The 21,471-nt window shown below is 43.6% G+C and overlaps 1 protein-coding gene and 1 long non-coding RNA gene across 18 annotated transcripts in view; one reads left to right on the forward strand and one right to left on the reverse strand.

Moving 5' to 3' along the window:
- The window catches only part of LOC308581544 (uncharacterized protein C3orf20 homolog), a 61,943-nt gene that overhangs the window by 37,367 nt on the left and 3,105 nt on the right, over window positions 1–21,471 (reverse strand). For 3 of the 12 annotated variants that reach the window (XM_081184078.1, XM_081184075.1, XM_081184079.1), the window contains exons 2-9: window positions 19,670–19,767; window positions 17,595–18,181; window positions 14,811–14,921; window positions 13,845–13,973; window positions 13,160–13,232; window positions 11,356–11,547; window positions 8,609–8,761; window positions 804–924 (exon numbers count right to left, since the gene is read on the reverse strand). In XM_081184078.1, the coding sequence (XP_081040204.1) occupies window positions 804–924; window positions 8,609–8,761; window positions 11,356–11,547; window positions 13,160–13,232; window positions 13,845–13,973; window positions 14,811–14,921; window positions 17,595–18,135 (1,320 nt within the window). In that variant the 5' untranslated portion in view covers window positions 18,136–18,181; window positions 19,670–19,767. Of the gene's footprint in view, window positions 1–803; window positions 925–8,608; window positions 8,762–11,355; window positions 11,548–13,159; window positions 13,233–13,844; window positions 13,974–14,810; window positions 14,922–17,594; window positions 18,182–18,284; window positions 18,447–19,669; window positions 19,768–21,178; window positions 21,204–21,471 lie in introns of those variants that run through there. The other 9 variants (XM_081184076.1, XM_081184086.1, XM_081184085.1 and 6 more) reach the window with 5 other exon arrangements.
- LOC308581685 overlaps window positions 1–21,471 on the forward strand; it is a 44,836-nt gene that overhangs the window by 9,140 nt on the left and 14,225 nt on the right. For 5 of the 6 annotated variants that reach the window (XR_014005151.1, XR_014005152.1, XR_014005153.1 and 2 more), the window contains one exon: window positions 14,823–14,954. This is a non-coding gene — a long non-coding RNA (uncharacterized lncRNA). Of the gene's footprint in view, window positions 1–14,822; window positions 14,955–21,405; window positions 21,452–21,471 lie in introns of all 6 variants that reach the window. The other variant, XR_014005154.1, reaches the window with a different exon arrangement.

A 21,471-nucleotide genomic window follows, 5' to 3' on the forward strand; every position in this document is an offset into this window, starting at 1 on the left:
TACTCAGAGCAGTCCCGTTAGTGGACATGACAGACTTAATTTCAATGAGTCTTACCTGAGTATAATTTAGTTGGGTGAAATGCAAAGTGTAAAAGCCTTCTTTCCCACATCTAAAAGTTCCCTCAACTAGTGGTGATGAATTTGGAAATGTTGCCTAAATTTGGGGTGCAGGCTCCGCATTGTTTAGGCTTCATGTTACTGTGATTCTGATGGGGAGTTCATTATAGTACTTTATGTCCACAGCAAACTCAAGTCTTGGACAAATGGGGCATTTGAGTTCCAAGCTAGATGACATTAGTTGTGTGAGTGCACTCACCACGCCATGAGCTAAGCCATGGCCTGGCTAAGTGTGTTATCCAAACCTAACCTCATGGATTCTCATCCAGACAACTCAAAAACAAATCTTGATTACAGCTCATGGTTTATCTGGAGCAAGACAAACCAAAAACCAGGGTTGATATGACATGCTAAGCCAAACCATGTATTAGCCCCCAGCAGCACAGCAGAGGGAGGACCAAGGGAGAAGTTCAGCAGCTGTGATCTTGTCTCTGGGAAACCTCACACAAGTGAGTTTGTGGCAACTAGCCCAGTGCCTGCTGGCAGTTCTGGGATTTTTAAAATGTGACTCTGGAAACCAGCAGGAACAAAGCATAATCTGGAATCTCTGCCTATAATTTCTCTCAGCTAGAAGAGCACACTTTTAGAGATCTTCGTAAAATTCTAGAGAGACCAACCACAGAGACAGCTATTCCAAAAATGTGAGGTGTTAGTGTATTCTTTGGTCTGAGAGTTTCATTTGATACCTGATAGTCTAACGACTGCAGAATCTGGTTTTTGGAATACCAGCTCCAGTGCTGGGTTAAATAGCCATCCTTGTCTCTAATGCTCCCTCCTTCATTATTCATCATCAGTGCTATTGAACAGCTGGGTGAGAGGAAAAACAGTTAAACTATGCAATTTAATACTAAGGGAGAAGTTGGTGGGAATACATACATAATAAAGATTCTGACTGTAGCGATTGCAGTAATATTGGGAAATTCATAACAAGGAACTCAGTGGCCCAATTTGTTAATATCTTGAACTGATGTGATTGAACCATGATATCCATAGCCCACAATAGATGTTATAATACTGTTGCACACCTCCCCAGTCTCCAAGCAGTGTGAGATTCCAGAGGTTCCAGGCACTTACCCAGGGTTCATGTTTCTTTGGGAATGAGGCACAGCGGAGATTGTGGCACCTTTATGATAGAGGGTTTATTTACATATATATATATATATATATAGCCTGAGCCTACAATGGAGGAGTTCACAGCATCAACACCCTAAAGGGTCTTGTTTCTCCCCTAGCCAGAGCCTTAGATTCAAACAAAAGCTTGCTGCTTTACTAAGTCACATCACTGCCAACTCTCAACTCTCACATTTGTCTTTTTTCTAACTACCAGCCAGCTGGGCCATTACTTTTCTCTGGTGTGGAACCTAAGTCCTTGCAGGCTTTCAGAAATTACTGTGTTAAAACTGACTAGTTGCATGCATTTACATCATTGCGTGAAGTCAGGTGGTCAGTCTAATGATCCCTTTCCTCATTCCCACGGGCACACCAGTTGGTCTCCCCCTTTTTAGGGGTCCTTACTTTCTTATGGACAGAAGGGCCTGCCAGATCAGACTAGTTAGCCCATCTAGTCCAGCACCCTGCTCTCACAGAGGCCACCCAGATGCCTGGGCGAAATCCTCAAGCAGCACCCGAGACTTCCGGGGAGGTGCCTCGGGATAATGGCGGAATTCCTCTGATCGGGAGGAATTAGCCCCGTGGGAATTTGGGTCTGGCCGCCACGGCGAAGGCGGAGACCCGCAAAAAAATCACAGGCGGGAGAAGCCTGTGAGTGTGGGATTCGGTGGGCACCTTTTGCGCCTCCCCTACTCGCAGGGAAACCCGGTTTCGGGGATCCGGAGCGAAGTGGGGTGAGCGGCGTGGTGCTTTGAATCGTCTGCTTCTTCCACGGAGCGAAGCCGCATAGCTGTTGCCGGAGAGCACTGACTTTTTCCTGTGGACAATTTGATTTCAAAGAGCTATCCATGAGTAGAGCGGAAGAGGGAGAATTGGACTTTAAAAGTTTTAATTTGGCATCGAAAATGGGGGAGGTCTAACACAGGAAGTCCGCCTTCCCCATTTGTAAATAGACGGAAGCAATAAGGCTGCAAGCTAAAGTCTTGGAAAGCCTTCTGTAAAAGACTAAATTTCCATCAGAAGAGAGTATAACCCCCCCCCCCTTGGTGGCAGGAGAAGGGGGGAGAGTTGAAGACAGAGTATACCTGCGAGAGCGAGTGATGAGAGTAAAAATACTGCTGCTCTGACCCTGGAAACGGGCTGCTAGCAGGATCGATGTTTGGAACGTTCATTGACAGCGCTTAGAACGTTCTTTGACAGCTAGCAAAATAAGAGAAATACACTGTTTCTAATGTCTCCGGCTGTTACTAAAAAGGAGTTAAAGTATTGAAAAATTGAAACTCATTCCAGATTGGTGTTTGAAAGAGGATACTAATTGACTATCACAAATAGAAACTGTTTCCCCCTAGTGGAAGTTTTTAAACTGGTTACTTTAAAAGAGCTGGGCTAGGGGAATTTCCAGTCACAAGATAAGAAATCGTGAGACTTTGGGGCTGACCTTGAATTTGTCAAGTGTTATGGCAGATGAAAAGGGAAAAACAGAGCTGCCAGCAGCTGGGGGAACATTAAGATCTGGTAAGACTTGGCAGCAACCCAGGAGAGCTTCAACATCAGGCCCCTCAGCCACTTCTGCAACTGCTGTTTCTGCATCAGTACATTTAAAATCAAAAGGAATGTCGACAGAAGAGACTCTAGCAGTTGCATTAAGTAAGATAAATGCTGCATTGGAACAACTTAATAAGAAAGTGGACACTGCAACTGAAAGTATAAATAACCTGGGACAAAAGGTGAACACTAATACAGAATCCATTCAGAAATTGATACAAGAATCCACTTTGACAGGAGGAAGCTAAGGAGAAGAAGATTCGTTGCAATTGAAATTCAATTACAAGGAGAGAAATTTTTGATTGTAGGTATTTATGCACCAAATGAAGGAAAATTGGAGTTCTTTAAGAAGCTGCATGAGACTTTGATGGACTATATGGACTATAATATGATCTTGATGGGAGACATGAATGGAGTGGTGTCTACAAATATGGACAAGGCACAGAGACAGGTAGTCACCAAAGATGGTAGACTACCAAAAACCTTTTTTGATATGACTGAAAGTATGGACTTAGTTGACATTTGGAGAACGAGGAACCCTCTGGGAAGAGTGGGAACTTTTTTCTCTGAGGCTAAAATGACTTGGACAAGAATCGACCAAATTTGGGTAACCAGGGGACTGGTCCCGAAGATCTGCAAAACGGAGATTTGCCCTAAAACCTGCTCTGATCATAATGCTGTGAAGATAGAAATGAAATTGACGTCAATTGGTTCCTTTAGATGGAGGATGAATGATACTCTGTTTAGGAATGAAGAGGTGACCAAGAAGGCCCAAAAAACTCTAAGAGATTATTTTGAGATAAATATGAATACTACAGTGGAAAAAAGAGTAATTTGGGACGCAAGCTAGGCGGTTATGAGAGGATTCCTAATACAACAGAATGCAATTAAGAAGAGAATTCAGAATGAAAGAAAGGATAAAATCCTGGGGAAAATAAAGGAAGGAGAGAAAAAATTGAGAGCAAAACCAAAGTCACAGGAGATCCTGAAAGAGATAAAGCTATATCAAACACAATATTTGAAGTTGATGAACCAGGAAATAGAATGGAAAATCAAACAAATGAGGCAAAAGACTTTTGAATCGGCAAATAAGTGTGGAAAATTGTTGGCCTGGCAGATGAAAAAAAGACAAAAACTCAATACCATTACGAACTTGGAAGTGGAAGGAAAGAATATACAGAACCCAGTGGAGATCAGGAAGTGTTTTCAGAGATACTTCAAACAACTCTATACACAGAAGCCAAAAGAAATGGATATTGGCCGATTTTTAAAACTGAACGGACTATGTAAAATCTCTCAGGGAAAACAGTTAATGTTGAACTATAAGATAACGGACCAGGAGGTGGAAGGGGCCATCCAAAACATGCAATTAGGCAAATCTCCAGGACCAGATGGTTTGACTTCAAGATACTACAGATCTTTGAAAGAATGGTTAATACAACCATTGAAGGAAGTCTGCAATGAAATAATGGAGGGAAGACAGGCACCAGAGTCGTGGAAGGAAGCTTACATTACATTTATACCGAAAACAGAGACTGAAAAGACACAACTCAAGAACTACTGTCCTATATCGCTGCTTAATGTGGATTACAAAATCTTCGCAGATATTTTGGCTAAAAGATTTAAAAAGGTGTTAGCAGAAGAAATTCATACAGACCAAGCAGGCTTTCTCCCGGGCAGACATTTGTCTGACAATACGAGGAATATAATTAATATTTTAGAAAAACTACAAGTGAATATCAACACTAAAGCAGTCTTGATATTCGTGGATGCAGAGAAAGCCTTTGACAATATTTCTTGGAGTTTTATGAAGAAGAATTTACAGGGGCTGGGGGTAGGACAAGGTTTTGAAAATGGTATAGGTGCAATTTATTCAGAACAAAAGGCAAAATTAATTGTGAATAATGTGATGACAGAAGAGTTTAAGATTGAAAAAGGGACACGACAAGGCTGCCCAATTTCTCCATTGCTTTTTATATCGGTCCTAGAGGTTTTGCTAAATATGATTAGAAAGGACCAAGAGGTTAAAGGTATACAGGTGGGAGCTAAACAGTATAAATTGAAAGCATTTGCTGATGATTTAGTATTGACCTTACAGGAGCCAGAACCTAGTACTAAAAGGGTATTGGAGCTGATTCAAGAATTTGGACAGGTTGCAGGTTTTAAGCTGAATAAGATGAAAACCAAGGTTCTAGAGAAAAATTTAACTATGAATGAGAGAGAAGTTTCAGGAGGAGACAGGACTAACATTGGTTAAAAAAGTGAAATACTTAGGGGTTAACATGACTGCTAAAAATGTGAACCTATTCAAGGATAATTATGAAAAATATTGGACTGAAGTGAAAAAGGACTTAGAAGTATGGACAAATTTGAAGTTATCATTGTTAGGCCGAATTGCTGTGATAAAAATGAATGTGCTGCCAAGGATGTTATTTTTGTTCCAAACATTGCAAATATTGGATAAGATGGATTGTTTCAAGAAGTGGCAGAAGGATATTTCTAGATTTGTTTGGCAGGGCATGAAGCCTCGAATAAAATTTAAGATATTAACAGATGCTAAAGAAAGAGGTGGATTTGCCCTGCCAGACCTTAAACTTTATTATGAATCAGCTGCTTTTTGTTGGCTGAGAGAATGGCTGCTTCTTGAAAATACTGAAGTGTTGGATTTAGAAGGTTTCAACAATGTATTCGGATGGTGGTATGATAAGGTAAAAGCACATAAAGCATTTAAAAATCATATTGTTAGAAAAGCATTGTTTAATATTTGGATAAGATATAAGGATTTGTTAGGGAAAAAAACCCCAAGATGGTTGTCACCAATGGAAGCAAAGGCACAGAAAAAACTCAATATGGAGGCCAAATGGCCAAAATATTGGGAAATTCTGGAACAAGATGGAGAGAGAATAAGATTGCAGAGCTTTGAAAAATTGAAAAACAAAGTGCGAGATTGGCTCCATTACTATCAAATAATGGAGGCATATAAATTGGATAAAAAAGTTGGATTCCAGGTGGAAAAATCAAAATTGGAAACTGAATTGTTAGATCCAAAAATTAAGAATTTGTCAAGAATGTATAACTTGCTGTTGAAATGGAACACTCAGGATGAAATGGTGAAATCAGCTATGATTAAATGGGCACAAGATGTTGGACATAATATAATGATGGCTGACTGGGAACGGTTATGGACCACAGGTATGAAATTTACGGCATGTAATGCCTTAAGAAAAAAATTAATGAAAATGATTTATAGGTGGTACATGACACCAGTTAAGCTTCAAAAAATCTACCATTTGCCCGATAATAAATGTTGGAAATGTAATGAGACTGAAGGTACATTCTTTCACCTTTGGTGGACATGCCCAAGGATTAAGACATTCTGGGAGATGATTTATAATGAAATGAAAAAGGTATTTAAATATACCTTCCTGAAGACACCAGAGGCCTTTCTCCTGGGCATGGTCGGCCAATTGGTGCTAAAGAAGGATAGAACTTTTTTTATGTATGCAACAACAGCAGCAAGAATACTCATCACGAAATATTGGAAGACACAAGATTTACCCACCAGGGAAGAATGGCAGATGAAGTTGATGGACTACATGGAATTGGCGGAAATGACTGGCAGAATCCGAGACCAGGGAGAAGAGTCGGTGGAAGAAGACTGGAAAAAGTTTAAAGACTACTTACAGAAATACTGTAAAATTAATGAATGTTAGAAAAATGTTGGAATGAAGTTATATGGCTTTAGTAGAAATGTTATAAGGAATTAAGTATAAATAGATTATTAGAGCATTAAAGGGAAAAATAAGGTTAGAGTGTGTTAAGACAATTATAGGATAGAAAATAGAGGAAGATGGAAAGGAATTGCTGAAACAATCAATAGAAGTGGAATACAAAAAGGGAGGTGTGAGGAGGTTGTGGAAATTAGTGAAAGAAGGATAAAATGTTGAAATTGGACTGTGTTTTACAGTAAATGGTTTTTGTTTTGTTTTGTTAGTTGTATGTTAATGTTTTGCAGTTTTTTTTGTTTCCCCCCCTATTATCATTGTACTGTATTAATGTATGTTTTTTCTTTTTTGGTTTTTTGTAGTGTTGTGTTCAATTTGTTGGAAAATTAATAAATATTATTATATATAAAAAAAAGAAATCCTCAATCAGCACCCAAGCACCAGAACATTCTCCCCTCCTGTGGTTTTCAGCAACTGGTATTCAACTGCATTGCTGCCTCCAGCCATGGCCTCTTTAACCCTGGCCTCTCAGTTTCCTCAGATCTCTCTATAGCTGCTGCGCTTTTGTTCTGGTTGCTCTTTACTCCCCAGGAAATATCAGCCTGCCCCTGTCTGGCTGCAGAACTATCTTAGTCCCCCCCTCCTTCCAATCACCTTTCCAAATCCTCATCACTCCAATGACCTTTTTCTCCCTGAGCAATGCCATGTAGCGTAACCATTAGTTACACCCAGTGGGGTTATGCTTTTAACACCTGCCATTAGCAGCTTCCTATATCACACACTTTAAAGACTGAGAAGTGAGATAATTAATTAATCCTCCCATATAAAAGGAATGATGGATGCAAATCATGACAATAAATGACCAATAGCAGATCTACACTACTTGGTTTTAAAAGTCTACCATGAACGATAAGGCACATTTGATTTAATTGGGGTTATGGCCCTTGGCTTTTCCATCCATGTCACTGGCTAGTTATGTGACCTTGAGCTTTCCCTGTGTTTCTTGTTTATTCATCTGTAAAATTGAGATAATGCCTCTCTCACATGATACCTAAGAGGTCCAGGAAATGAAGGCATTTCTATAAGCACTCATTAATATCTTTATAATCCTGAAGTTACTACCACCACCCAGTCAGCAGAGTTGAATGTTCTGATCCTATGAGACACTTGCAGGTATCAATATAAACAGCTTGTTCTAGCATGGCTGGGGTCAGGATTACGGTACCCATGTGTGCTACTTTACAGAGGACAGTCCTCTCTTTGAATGGCTTTCACAGGATGATGGTCCTTTACTAAAAGTAGTCTTCTGTTTGGGCTGTTCGGTTCAAGTCCAGTTTAAAGAAAAGCAAGCCATAAGAAGGGAGAGCAGCGGCCTTGAAACTACCCATCAGCAGTGAGTCCCTGAACAGCAGTCTGAGCAGGCACCCAGGTGAGCTGGCCACAGCCTCGCCCACTATGGTGAGATGGATTGTGGCTAACGTGTGCCTCCAGATGTTGTTATACTACAAACTTCACCATCCCTGATCATTGGCCATGGAGACTGGAGCCAGTTAGTGCTGGGGTCCAACAATGTCTGGAGGACTGCAGGTTCCCCGTCCCTGATTATAGTAAATTATAGTAATGAGTTCTAAATTCACATCTATACATGTGTAAATTATATGCACATTTGCGACCTTTCTGGTGATGCCCATCCTTTTTGGCCTAAGCAGTGATGCCCATGTGGTGGCGCAGTAGTGACATCGGGGCATGCATGTGCACCAGCGGGAGTGCTAGATCAGCAGTGTCAGCCCCACCCATTCACCTGCACAGCCCCAAGACTTTTCTAGGTAAGCAGAAGCAATGCCAGTGCCAGTTGTGAACGACTGAGCCAAGGTCAGTATAATTCAATGTGGGTTGCTTTTTTTTAAAGGAATCTCTCAGTGTGCTTTCACCACTGTTTTGAAGGTGCTGCTCCCTTCTTGTTTAGACATTTGGAAATAAGGAGAGTCCTACTGGATTAGGCCAATGGCCCATCAGACACCAGTACCCAGAATCCACTGCATACTCAGCTGTTGCACTTTTCCCCGCTCCACCCCCTGACCAAACATTTAGGATCAATAAGGGACACTCACCTGGCCTTAAAGCAATAGCGGATCCACGAATGGCCCTGAGACGTAATTGTACCTAGAAGCGTTTGACTAGGAGCATCCTGAAACAGAAGGGTGATGGTTTTCCCCACACAGCATATCGGAAACTGGTAGACGGCAACACTTCCTGATGGGTAACTTTGACATGGGTCAAGTAATATCACACTTTTTTTTAGAAAGAAAAAGAAAAGAAAGGCATTTATCTAGTTATCCATTGTGGGATTGTAGTGTAATAATACAAGTTCACTCAGCTGGATCTTTGATGAGGGCTGTTTCCAGTGTTACAACTAAGACAAACTTGAGCAACAAACTGTAGGAACTGCCTTAAGGCAAGTCCTCAAATTACCAGCTTCTTAATACTAAGGTCATATCCAATGCTTTTAAAATAATAATAATAATAATAATAAAGGTGTCAGCACTCACCATGAAGTTGTTACAGTAACTGCACACTTTTAACATTGGGGGTGTGTGATGGTACTATGTGCCTTTGAGTACCCCTTGAAAAAAAACACTGGGCATATCTCTGAATTATAAGGTCTATGGTTCTGATTTACTCTTGAGTCCTGATTACTGGCTTCCTCCTCTAACCAGCTCCTTGTTTCCTGCAACTGATTCACCCCAGACTCTTGCCCATGGCCTGGTAGTGGGGGGGGGGGAGGGCACGGGGTGGGGGGGATCACTTTAAAGTCCCTGCAAGTGCAAAACTAACACAATTAATTAGCCTCCTCTGATGCACTAGCTTTCCCCATGAAGGGAGATTAGCAAGTGCGTACTCTATATCTGAAATCATCGTCCTCATCATTCTAGGGCTTTTTGCCTTCTTGTATCATTTTCATATGCAGATCCTTGCCAAACTGCCAGTAGTGAAGTTTTATTCAAGGCTTCTGAGTGTCTGGTGGAGCATAAGGTGCCTCTGTCTGTGAAGCAATCTGCCTCGGAGGAGTTATTTCCCTGACATGTTCATAAGCAGCACAGCAAGGAAAAGAATCTATTAGCCAAAGTGATCAGCTAGAAAAAAGGGGGTATGTAAAGGTCTCAAAATGAGGCTTTTGTGTTTAACGCGCTGTGTTAGAAAACGGAGACTGACAAATGGAGTCAATTGAACTACAGAACTGATCTGAAAGCCTGCACTGTCAGAGTCTTTCATTCTTAATTCCCAGTTTGGTGGAAAGATCAAATGGAGCATGTGCTTCTGTGAAACAACTCCAAATGAACTGCAGCCAAGGGGCTGTCAAGGAAGTTTGGGGAGGGAGGGAGAGAAGAGAAAGCAAGAGGGCAAAGGATTTGAAATAGCTTAGCTCTGTGCTCTTGCAATGCAAGCAGAGAGACTTCAGCAGCACCAGCTAAGCTAGCAGGACTTGAATTACATCACCCCCTTGCTTTTTTGTGCCATTGCTCCCTTAGCTACTGATCTTAGAAGGCTACAGTGCAGCCATTATTTGGCTGGCATTTGGGGGGGAGAGATTCTTGGAGTATGGCTGTAGATCTCATTAAGGCTCTCTCCTCTGACCTCTTTTCCTGCCCCCAAATTTGGGGTACGGTAAAGTGACATCCCACAGGAAGTGAGTCCGTGTCCTCTGCAAGCCCTCACACAACAGGGATGAGGGGATTTCTGATAGTTTATCATTCTGTGGGCTTGCTCTGTCCTAAATTCTACAGCTCTCAGATGCCAACTTCACTAGGAATCTCAAATTAATTTCAGAACTGGAACAGGCACACTTTGCTGCATCTTTTCTTCCATTCACTCATTTGCATCCTTACATCCACAAGTGCAATGAAATTCCCCCTTCCCTCCCCCTTTGTGCAGCCCCCACCGCCAAATCTACTCTGGGTTCCCCCCAAGTGGTGCCTGGTACCTATTGGTGCTGGTAGGGTAGAAGGCAAGGAGACCAACAGCAGGTGGCGCTAGAGACAATGACAGGCAGAGCCACCCCTGATTCATTGATTGTAACAAGGCAAGCAAACAAGGGCAGACTCAGGTTGGTGGGGCACTGCCTCATTGGACCTAATGGAGCATTCTCCACTGGCTTCCCCCATCACTCTTTGGAGGAAGCCCTGCCCCATTTGTCCTGCGAGGCCAAGCCATGTCCACCTACCCTGTGCCTGATGTCACATACAGTGGTGTCATGTGTGGCGCAACTTAAGGTGTAGTGTGCCAAAGTGTGAGGGTTGCAGGCACCGCTGATCAGCTGGTCAGTGGCCCTTGCAAAGCCCAGTGCATCACACCCGGTGCAGTTCTTTGCAGCAAGCCCCACAATCAGCTGACCTTTAAACATTCCATTCCAGCACAGGAGGTTTGGCTTACAGAGATAAACTGAACAGTCCAGACCCATTAAAAGTCTGAAAAAACTGCTAATCAAGAAGTCACACTGAATTTTGTAGCTGTACTCAGAAGGAGGAGGAGAAGAAGAGGAGGAGTAGGAGGAGGAGTTTGGATTTCATATCCTGCTACCCTAAGGAGTCTCAAAGCAGCTAACATTCTCCTTTTCCTTCTACCCCCACAACAAACACTCTGTGTGGGGCTGAGAGACTTCAAAGAAGTGTAACTAGCCCAAGGTTACCCAGCAGCTGCCTGTGGAGGAGCAGAGACACGAACACGGTTCACCAGATTACAAGTCCACCACTCTTAACCACTACACCACACTGGCTCTAATCCCTGTACAGTAGGGATGGAAAAGAACAACAACCAATCCTATTTCCCAAACTCATTCCCCATACATTCCTAAGGATACAACATCAGGGATGTTCCATCAGGAAAGGAAAAGAAGAACTTCTTCCCTTTCATACGCCGGACCTCGGTAGCTATTAGGGACACTGAAGCCCTTTTCAAGGCCTGAGACGGTGATCTGTGGATTGTCATGTAATTTCTCAGGATTAGGGGCCTCGTATGGCCTTTAGTTATGGCTGCATTCCTCTCTTCCGCTCTAAAAGGAACAGAAACAACAGCAGTGTCTCTTATTAGACACCTGTGTGTCAGCAGAGTTGGGACTTCAGTAGGTTTTTTTAGTTAGTTAGTTAGTTTACCACCTTTCATCCAAAGATCACGGGGCGAGGGCGGGGGGATAAAAATACAAAATGAAATCACAAAATACATAATAAAACAAAAACAAACTGATGGCATTCTCAGGATTATTTTTTTCAATAGCTCTCATGTTTGGGCTGCCAGCAACTTTACAGAGCAAAATAAATGAAAGGGGCTGAAACTTAGAATTAATTCACACATACGTAAGTGCCACTTGGGAGAGGGAGTCTGAACAGAAGGAGCAGGAGGGGGCCCCAACACAGCAGGGCTGACTGGCTACATTTTCAAGAAAAGGCAACATCCACACAATACATTTAAAGCACTATCATACCACTTTATCACTCATGACTCCCCACAAAGAATCCTGGGAAATGTAGTTTGTTAAGGGTGTTGAAGGTGGTTAGGAGACCCTGTTCCCCTCACAGAGCTACAATTCACAGAAGGGTTTAACAGCCAAAGACTTTTATGAGTGAACTCTGGGAACTGTAGCTCTGTGAGGGAAACGGGTCTCCTAACAACTCTGGGCACCCTTAACAAACTACACTTCCCAATATCCTTTGAGGGAAGGCATGAGGCCTGTGACTGTTTAAGTGGAATGCAAGTGAACATAAGGCCATGGGCCCATCTAGTCTAGGATACTGTTCTCATAGTGGCCAACCAGATGGCTGTGGGAAACCCTCAAGTAGGAACCCAGCACAAATGCATTCTCACCTTCTGTGCTGTCCAGCAACTGGTATTCAGATGCATTACTGCACTTGGTAACTAGTGGTATGGATGGGGCCTAACTGAGTAATACACATTTCCATCTAAAGATGAGGTAGCCCTAAGACCATTCCAGAGTCAGTAATGGCCAAAATGTTTTGAGCTAGGTTTGAGCTACATTGTTGGCTAACGGTGCAAATCCCCAGTTTTGTATGTATAAAACCCACTGATCAATCCCTGTCCTCTTCAAGTACAGTGGTGCCCCGCAAGACGAATGCCTCGCAAGACGGAAAACTCGCTAGACGAAAGAATTTTCCGTTTTGGAGGTGCTTCGCAAAACGAATCTCCTATGGGCTTGCTTCGCAAGATGAAAATGTATTGCGAGTTCCTGCGGGGGTTTTCCCCCCTCCCCCCCTTTTTCTAAGCCGCTAAGCCGCTGATCAGCTGATCCGATAAGCCGCTAAAAGCCGCTAAAAGCCGCTAATAGCGCTAATCCGTCAATGGGCTTGCTTCGCAAGATGAAAAAACCGCTAGACGAAGAGAATCACAGAACGGATTCTTTTCGTCTTGCAAGGCACCACTGTAAGTCTCTCATGGTGCAGGGTAAGGAAAGGCCAGTTCCTGGAACTCTGGAGAGCTACTGCCAACCAGAGAACCAATTACACGCCTAGATGGACTCTATATAAAACATCTGTCTACATATCACCCCACTGCTGATGTGGGGTTGCGCGCTGAGCTTTCAACCTATTAAAATAACCCATGAGATTACCCTATAAAGGTGTGTTGTATCCTAAACATTTGAAGATGCTTACATAGTCCGGCAAATTTCTCGGAGCAACTGCCTAGCTTCAGGACACGGGTCAAGTCTCTCATCATAAACTTTACCTGGAAAACATACATACATACATATATATATATATATATGGAAAGAGCTCTCCTAAAGTCTTCCTGTAAATCTGTCAAATATTAAATTTTATTCAATACAACCTACTGGATAATTTTGACATTTCCACATGGTGTTTTTGTAAGTTGCAAATAGCCTTTTGTACATTATACTTCACATCACTTTATCAAAACTGGAAGTCAAAATTCATTATTAAAAATTCTTTGCACTCACCAGTAAATCTCTCTCTCTCTCTCTCTCTCTCTCTCTCTCTCTCTCTCTCTCTCTCTCTCACACACACACACACACACACACACACATACACACACACACACACAAAACCTGTTTGTTTATAGGTAAATAGCCACATGGATAGCCCTGCTGTACCAGCTCAATAGCCCAGTTACACTAATGACTGCTACACCATGGTTATGTTGGCATATTATAGTCATGATCCTGTGCTCCTCCAGCAGTAAAGTCAAATGCAAAATGCTACCAGTATCTACAAGGGCTAACACAGCAACAGCATTGCAACATGGGCTCCCATAGCATCTGTGGAAACTCTGCCCTACGGAGCATTTAGTATTCTCTCATTTTCTAGAAATTGTATCTACCTGCGCTCTTTTGCTGCTTGGTGTCTTTCATAGACAACTGAAAGCAAAGACAGTTCATTGACATTTGCTGTATAAGCTGGGTGGTGGAAGAAATAGGAATCGCTGGAAGTATTGGTGCCATACCACGTCCTGCGGCAGTAAAACACAAACTGATGAGTTAAGAATTCCTTTCAATTTCAGATTGTTTTAAAAATGAAAACACTCTGGAGAGCAGAAAGTAAAATACCTCAGAGGTACCACATCTGTGAAGAAAACCTGAAATGGCAACCGAAATGGGCAGCCTGATGGAGCAGCTGCTTCAGGAGGAAAGCTTACAATGTTTGGGGCTTTTTAGTTCAGAGCAGAGACATGATAGAAATTATGTACAGAAAATGGAAAGAGAAAGGTTCTTCTCCCTCTCCTAACATACGAACTCAGGGGCGTTCAGTAAAGCTGAATGTTGGAAGATTCAACTCACACAAAACAAAGTACATCTTCACAAACTGCAAAATAAAACTGTTAAGGGTGCAGAAAGTTATTAGGAGATCTTCATTCTCCTCACAGAGCCACAATTCTCAGAGTGGTTTAACAATCCAGTTAGATGGTGGAATTGTTCTATCATGCATTTCAATTGTGAGTGGATATTTTATAATTGATTTTGTTCTTGTAGGCTGCTTAAGAAGCCATTTTGGCATGTAAGTAGTAAATATATAAATTAATAAATAAGAATAAAATAACGTAAGAATAAAATATGCTGGCCTGGACTCTGCCACCTCATTCGCATCTCGTTCTGGTGCATGAATGCACCAAGGCCTCAGCCCAAGTGTTCTTGCTACCATACCCACTCGTTGGCCCATCTTCTTGGCACATGCAAAACTCCTGGGAACAAAAGCATTTCCAGCTGCAAAGGAGACTAGAGTATAAACAGTTAAAGGAGTGGTGCTATCACAGGGTCCAAACACCTGACAACACTGTTTCTTCCCCAACCTCTCCTCCTAGGTTCTTTGGGTGTGAATTCAGCTGCATCTTCACGTGTTTTCGGGATCAGATTTTGGCCACCTTCCAAAAACCTCCTTGCAATCTCCTCAACACTGGGGCCTGGGAAGGAGACATGATGGTTAGAAATTAAAGGTAATATTTGAACAATTGGGGTGTACATTTAGATAGATATAATAATAATAATAATAATAATAATAATAATAATAATAATAATAATAATAATAATAATAATAATAATTTATTATTTATACCCCGCCCATCTGGCTGGGCCTCCCCAGCCACTCTGGGCGGCTTCCATAAAAACCAAAAATACAGTAAAATGTCACACGTTAAAAACTTCCCTGAACAGGGCTGCCTTAAGATGTCTCCTGAATGTCAGATAGTTGTTTATCGCTTTGACATCTGCTGGAAGGGCGTTCCACAGGGCGGGCGCCACTACCGAGAAGGCCCTCTGCCTGGTTCCCTGTAGCTTTGCTTCTCGCAGTGAGGGAACCGCCAGAAGGCCCTCGGCGCTGGACCTCAGCGTCCGGGCAGACTGATGGGGGTGGAGACGCTCCTTCAGGTATACTGGACCGAGGCCGTTTAGGGCTTTAAAGGTCAGCACCAACACTTTGAATTGTGCTCGGAAACGTACTGGGAGCCAATGCAGGTCTTTCAAGACCGGTGTTATATGGTCTCGGTGGCCGCTCCCAGTCACCAGTCTAGCTGCCGCATTCTGGATTAGTTGTAGTTTCCGCGTCACCTTCAAAGGTAGCCCCACGTAGAGCGCATTGCAGTAGTCCAAGCGGGAGATAACCAGAGCATGCACCACTCTGGCGAGACAGTCCGCAAGCAGATAGGGTCTCAGCCTACGTACCAGATGGAGCTGGTAAACAGCTGCCCTGGACACAGATTTGACCTGTGCCTCCATGGACAGCTGTGAGTCCAAAATGACTCCCAGGCTGCGCACCTGGTCCTTCAGGGGCACAGTTACCCCATTCAGGACCAGGGAATCCTCCACACCTGCCCGCCTCCTGTCCCCCAAAAACAGTACTTCTGTCTTGTCAGGATTCAACCTCAATCTGTTAGCCGCCATCCATCCTCCAACCGCCTCCAGACACTCACACAGGACCTTCACCGCCTTCACTGGTTCTGATTTAAAAGAGAGGTAGAGCTGGGTGTCATCCGCATACTGATGAACACCCAGCCCAAACCTCCTGATGATCTCTCCCAGCGGCTTCATATAGATGTTAAAAAGCATGGGGGAGAGGACAGAACCCTGAGGCACCCCACAAGTGAGGGCCCAAGGGTCTGAACACTCATCCCCCACCACCACTTTCTGAACACGGCCCAGGAGGAAGGAGCGGAACCACTGTATAACAGTGCCCCCAGCTCCCAGCCCCTCAAGACGGTCCAGAAGGATGTTATGGTCGATGGTATCAAACGCCGCTGAGAGATCCAGCAGAACTAGGAAACAGCTCTCACCTTTGTCCCTAGCCCGCCGGAGATCATCAACCAGTGCGACCAAGGCAGTTTCAGTCCCATGATGAGGCCTGAATCCCGACTGGAAGGGATCCAAATGGTCCGCTTCTTCCAGGCGTGCCTGGAGTTGTTCAGCAACCACTTGCTCAATCACCTTGCCCAGGAATGGAAGATTTGAGACTGGGCGATAGTTGGCCATCGTGGCCGCATCTAAAGATGGTTTTTTAAGAAGCGGTTTAATAACCGCCTCTTTCAGCGGGTCTGGGAAGGCTCCCTCACGGAGGGAAGCATTCACCACCCCACGAAGCCCATCGCCCAGTCCTTCCCGGCTAGCTTTTATAAGCCAGGATGGGCAAGGATCCAGGAGACAGGTGGTTGGTTTCACTCGTCCAAGCAGCCTGTCCACATCCTCGGAGGTAACAGGTTGAAATTGATCCCACTCAACTTGACTAGACAGAACTCTAGCACTCTCCCGCCCCGGCCCTGCTCCCACGGTGGAGTCTACTTCTTCTCGAATCTGGGCGATTTTATCTGCAAAAAACTTTGCAAAATCATTGCAGGAGAACATGTGGCCCGTACTGGGCCCCGATGTTGCAGGTATAGATATTAAAGCAGCTACCATGCATAATAAGAAAAGTGTGTGTTCATAGCGGCAGCGGAATGTAATTTCCCATTAACCAGTGTGATTAACTGCAGATAAAAAATGCTGCTGAGTGAAACCATTGGTCCCACTACCTTGGTGTTGTTTAATTGGAAGCAGTTTCCCAAGGTTTCTGTTATTATTACCAAGCACTTGTTATTATTAGTGGGAGAGGCCAGAGATTGAACCTAGAACCTCAAAGCAAGAATGAAAGCACTAGCCCAAACAAATCTGGCCTCTTTACAGTCCCATGTCAAAAAATTGCATATAATTCATGAATGCTAACTCAGCCTCTGAGTGCTAGCTCAGCCCAACTCAGATCTTACAGATTTCATCCTGTACACTCAAATATAAGGCAAAAGGTGACAGGGTCTGCCCATGCAACACACATGTTCAATCAGATATTTGCAATGTGCCTACATTCACACAATGGTACATGAAAAGGCAATAATCCACATCACCAGGAACCCTGGTTTTTGGTGTTTCCAACTGCAGGGACCATAGCATGTGCTGGTAAGCACATGACAGATATGTGCTGCCTTCCACAACACTCAGTTTCATCCTGGAGGATGGTGCCTACTTGTCTGATAAGGTTCAGGATTTCCAAAGAGATTACTAAATTCTATGTGTAAATTGAAGCTGGCAGGAACACTTAGTTTAGATGATCTCACCAGCAGCTGCTTCAATCATTAGTTTCATCTTCATCTTCAAGAGTTCAGTGAGGAGATGGACAGACCGTTTTTGGAATTTGAGAAGCATCTGTTGGTCTTCAGATGAAGGGGTCACATAATTCGCTTTTAACCTTGAGGGTGTTGGACCCACCTTCTGAGCTCTTGAAGTAGGAGTGGAGGAAATATCAGCGTCCTCCGTGGAAGCAAACTTGACCACAGGACAATATAAACCAGCAAATGATTTTCTCGGTGGTGTCACCAGGAGCTCATCCCATGTAAACTCAAAGATATTCTTGACCCCTCGTGGCACATGGAAGCCCATTTTCCGCCAAAGGATAAGCATTTGTACCATGTCTGCCAGAACTCTTGGTGCCTTGGCTTTGATTTGTGCATAGTCTACACTTTTCACTGGGGAGGTCCTTGGGCTGGGCTTCTGGTCAGCCTTTTGGTCACCCTTGTGATCAGTCTTTTGGTCTCCTTTGGAGCTACCCTTTGAGTCGCCTCTTTGGTCAGTCTTTGTGTCTGGTTTTGGGTCATTCATATCACCACTTCACCTATTCCATGGGCTAGAGTTGATGTGAGCAGACCTTTAAAAAATGTGATGGAGAAGATTGTGTTATTGTGTTATGAATGCCTTCTACAGCTAGCACTAACACTACTTCACACATATTTATTTCATTTATATCCCACCTTCATCCCAAAGAGCTCAGGGAAGCATGCCTAGCGTTCCCAGATAGTATTCTATTCACATCAGCCAGATTTGCTTCCACAAGATTTCTGCATCTTTCAGAGCACACCCTGGGACCCACATGGAGCTTGGTCCTTTTCCAGAGGACCTGCACTCTACAATAGCTAAACAAAAAAATGTGGTGGACAAGAAGAGGTTAGGGTTTGCCAAGTGGATATTAGGGACAGGACAGGGAAGAATCAGGGGACAGAAGGGGCATAAACTAGATTTGGATCATCAAGAAATGGTTTGCTAGAGGAGGAAAGTATGTTGATTGACAAAGAGAAGTGCATTCTAGACAGATAAACAAATATAAATGTTTTGATTAGGGGTGTCTGTTCTTTGAGATTTTATTCAGCTTGGGTCAAACCAACCTAGACTGTAATCTTTACAGGACTCTTACAAAGTGGAAGCCTTTCTGAATCATTTGCTTTTTGATCCTGGGAAGACTATGCAACTATCCCCAGCCCAACCAGGTTATTTGTCAATACTGCAGACTCATTTCTAGAAAATGCCTTCTTCCCCTATGCTTTTAAATCACCATATTCACCACTCTGAGTTCCTTGGAGGATGAGCAGGAAACACACGTATAAGAGACAGCTAGATAAAATGTGTGTGTGAGGGGGTGGGAGCTCAAATTTAGCCATCTCTCCTAGAGTCAAGCTGGGACGTGGGTGGCGCTGTGGGTTAAACCACAGAGCCTAGGACTTGCCGATCAGAAGGTCGGTAGTTCGAATCCCCGCGACGGGGTGAGCTCCCGTTGCTCAATCCCTGCTCCTGCCAACCTAGCGGTTCGAAAGCACGTCAAAGTGCAAGTAGATAAATAGGTACCACTCTGGCGGGAAGGTAAACGGCGTTTCCGTGTGCTGCTCTGGTTCGCCAGAAGTGGCTTAGTCATGCTGGCCACATGACCCGGAAGCTGTACTCCAGCTCCCTCGGCCAATAAAGCGAGATGAGCGCCGCAACCCCAGAGTCGGTCACGACTGGACCTAATGGTCAGGGGTCCCTTTACCTTTTACCTAGAGTCAAGCTACCCATCTGCAGCAAGGCTTCCACCATATGGAGGTAGGAATGCTGCTTTAGAAGGCCCCAAGCACAAATGCTTCATGCTTAAAGAAAGCCTGCTGTAATAGCTCAGTTGGTAGAGCATGAGACTCTTAATCTCAGGGTCCTGGGTTCAAACCCCATGTTTGGCAATAGATTGCTGCATTGCAGGGGATTGGACTAAGATGATCCTCGTGGTCCCTTAAGCGTCTATGATTCTGTGCGTGGTGAAAACAATTCACAAGCTTTGGTCGTTTGGTTCCATCTACAGCCCTCATACCAGTCATACTCTTTTTGGTGCAACCTTTTCTGTTTCACTTAGCTCTTTCTTCAGCAGTCAACAGGTATATTAAAGCTCAGCTCCAGGTTACAGCTTGAAGACTGTGACATGAAATGAACCAGCTGTAACGAAGGAGAACAGGATGTGCATCTCTTCTGCTTTCTTAAAATTTAATCTAGAGATATGTATAAACTGTGGGTCCAATTCAGTCAAGCCACACTTAGAACCACTTTGTTCTGGTACTCTTAGAAATACATCTTAAAAGAAACTGACTGAAGTGGCCTAAAGACAGAAGCTGGCACAGTAGGCTTGAAGGACAAAAAATGAACTGAGTTATCATGTATAATTGAAAAGGCTATGAGAATTAAAACATGGAATTCAAGAGACATTAAAACTTCCCAGCATAAGTAGGCAGCCATGCTTGTTTTTATTGCCCCTATGTTCACCAATGAGAAGTCCAAAAATAGTCCCAGGCATTTCAAGTGTGACAGATAAATTACCCTTGATTTAATTAGAAAATGCATCTGAAGCACTTTCTTAATTACAAAGTAAACTTTCAGCTGGAACTAATAAACTGTCAGTCTAAGTTTTATGGAAGTTGAGGTTTCTACGGCTAGCTAGAGGCTAATACCCTCTGCAGAGGAATGGCTAATTAAGTTCAGCCTCCTTCTCACACAAGCCAGCTCAGTAGAGACTTCTTTGCACTCATTTAGGGCTTGCTTTGCGATCTCAAATGGAAAGAAGCAACCAACATATTAGACGGGCTGTCCAGTCCACCCACCTGAACCACGAGAAGACAACATGGTTCCCTCCAGATGCTGTGGACTACAACCATAATAATTTTATTATTTGTACCCCGCCCATCCGACTGCGTTGCCCCAGCCACTTTGGGCAGCTTCCAACTGATATAAAATCACAATAAAACATCAAACATTAAAAACTTCCCTTTACAGGTGTCTTCTAAAAGTTGTATATAAGAAGCAGAGTAGATAAATAACTACACAACTCTCATCATCCCTGGTCAGCATGAAGAAAGTCTTCTCAGTGGTGGGTCTTCACCATTGGAATGCACTCTCTAGGGAGGCCCACCTGGTACCCTCACTTCTACCATTCAGACACCAGGCAAAAACAGGGGAGGCTGGTCCATTAGGGGAATGGGTTGCTGTCCCAACCTCCACCTGCCCTTAGCCCAACCCCACCTGCTTTCCTACTAATGAGTCCAGGTGGTGTCACTGTCATCTTCTTCCTACTTAGCCTCAGTGTTGCTGTTGTAGAACTCAAGAGGGAGATGGCAGCAGCCAAAACTGGAATTAGCTAGCTATCCTTGTGAGTGGCTCAGGCTCCATCTACTGTTGGTCTCCCTGCTTCCCCCCCCCCCAACAGCCCTAATTTACCATCTCTGATTGGACAGTTGCTGTGTCAACCCAGGGATCATAAATTTATGGTGAAGGTGTGGGATGGAAACGTTGTAAACAAGCTAATAAATGCTATTGTCCTTTAAAAAACACACAAAATATTGCCCCTCCTCCATACCTGATAAGCACAATTACTGCATTTTGAAGAGTGTGCCGTCTGCCCAGTCTCTACAGTTAGACTGGGAAGAACCACATGGTCAGTTCTACTTCTGACTAGGGATAAGCATGCAGGAAGCCAGCATAATTTTTATTTTATTTTTAAAATGCATTTGTATCCCACCCTTCCTCTAAAGGAGGTCAAAGTGGCGTATATAGTTCTCCTTCTCCCCCATTTTATCCACACAGCAACACTGTGAGGCAGGCTAGGCTGAGAGACAGCGATTGGCCCAAGGTGAGCTTTGCAGCTGAGTG

Source organism: Podarcis bocagei (genome assembly GCF_964188305.1).
Source record: "Podarcis bocagei genome assembly, chromosome: 2".
NCBI lineage: Eukaryota > Metazoa > Chordata > Lepidosauria > Squamata > Lacertidae > Podarcis > Podarcis bocagei.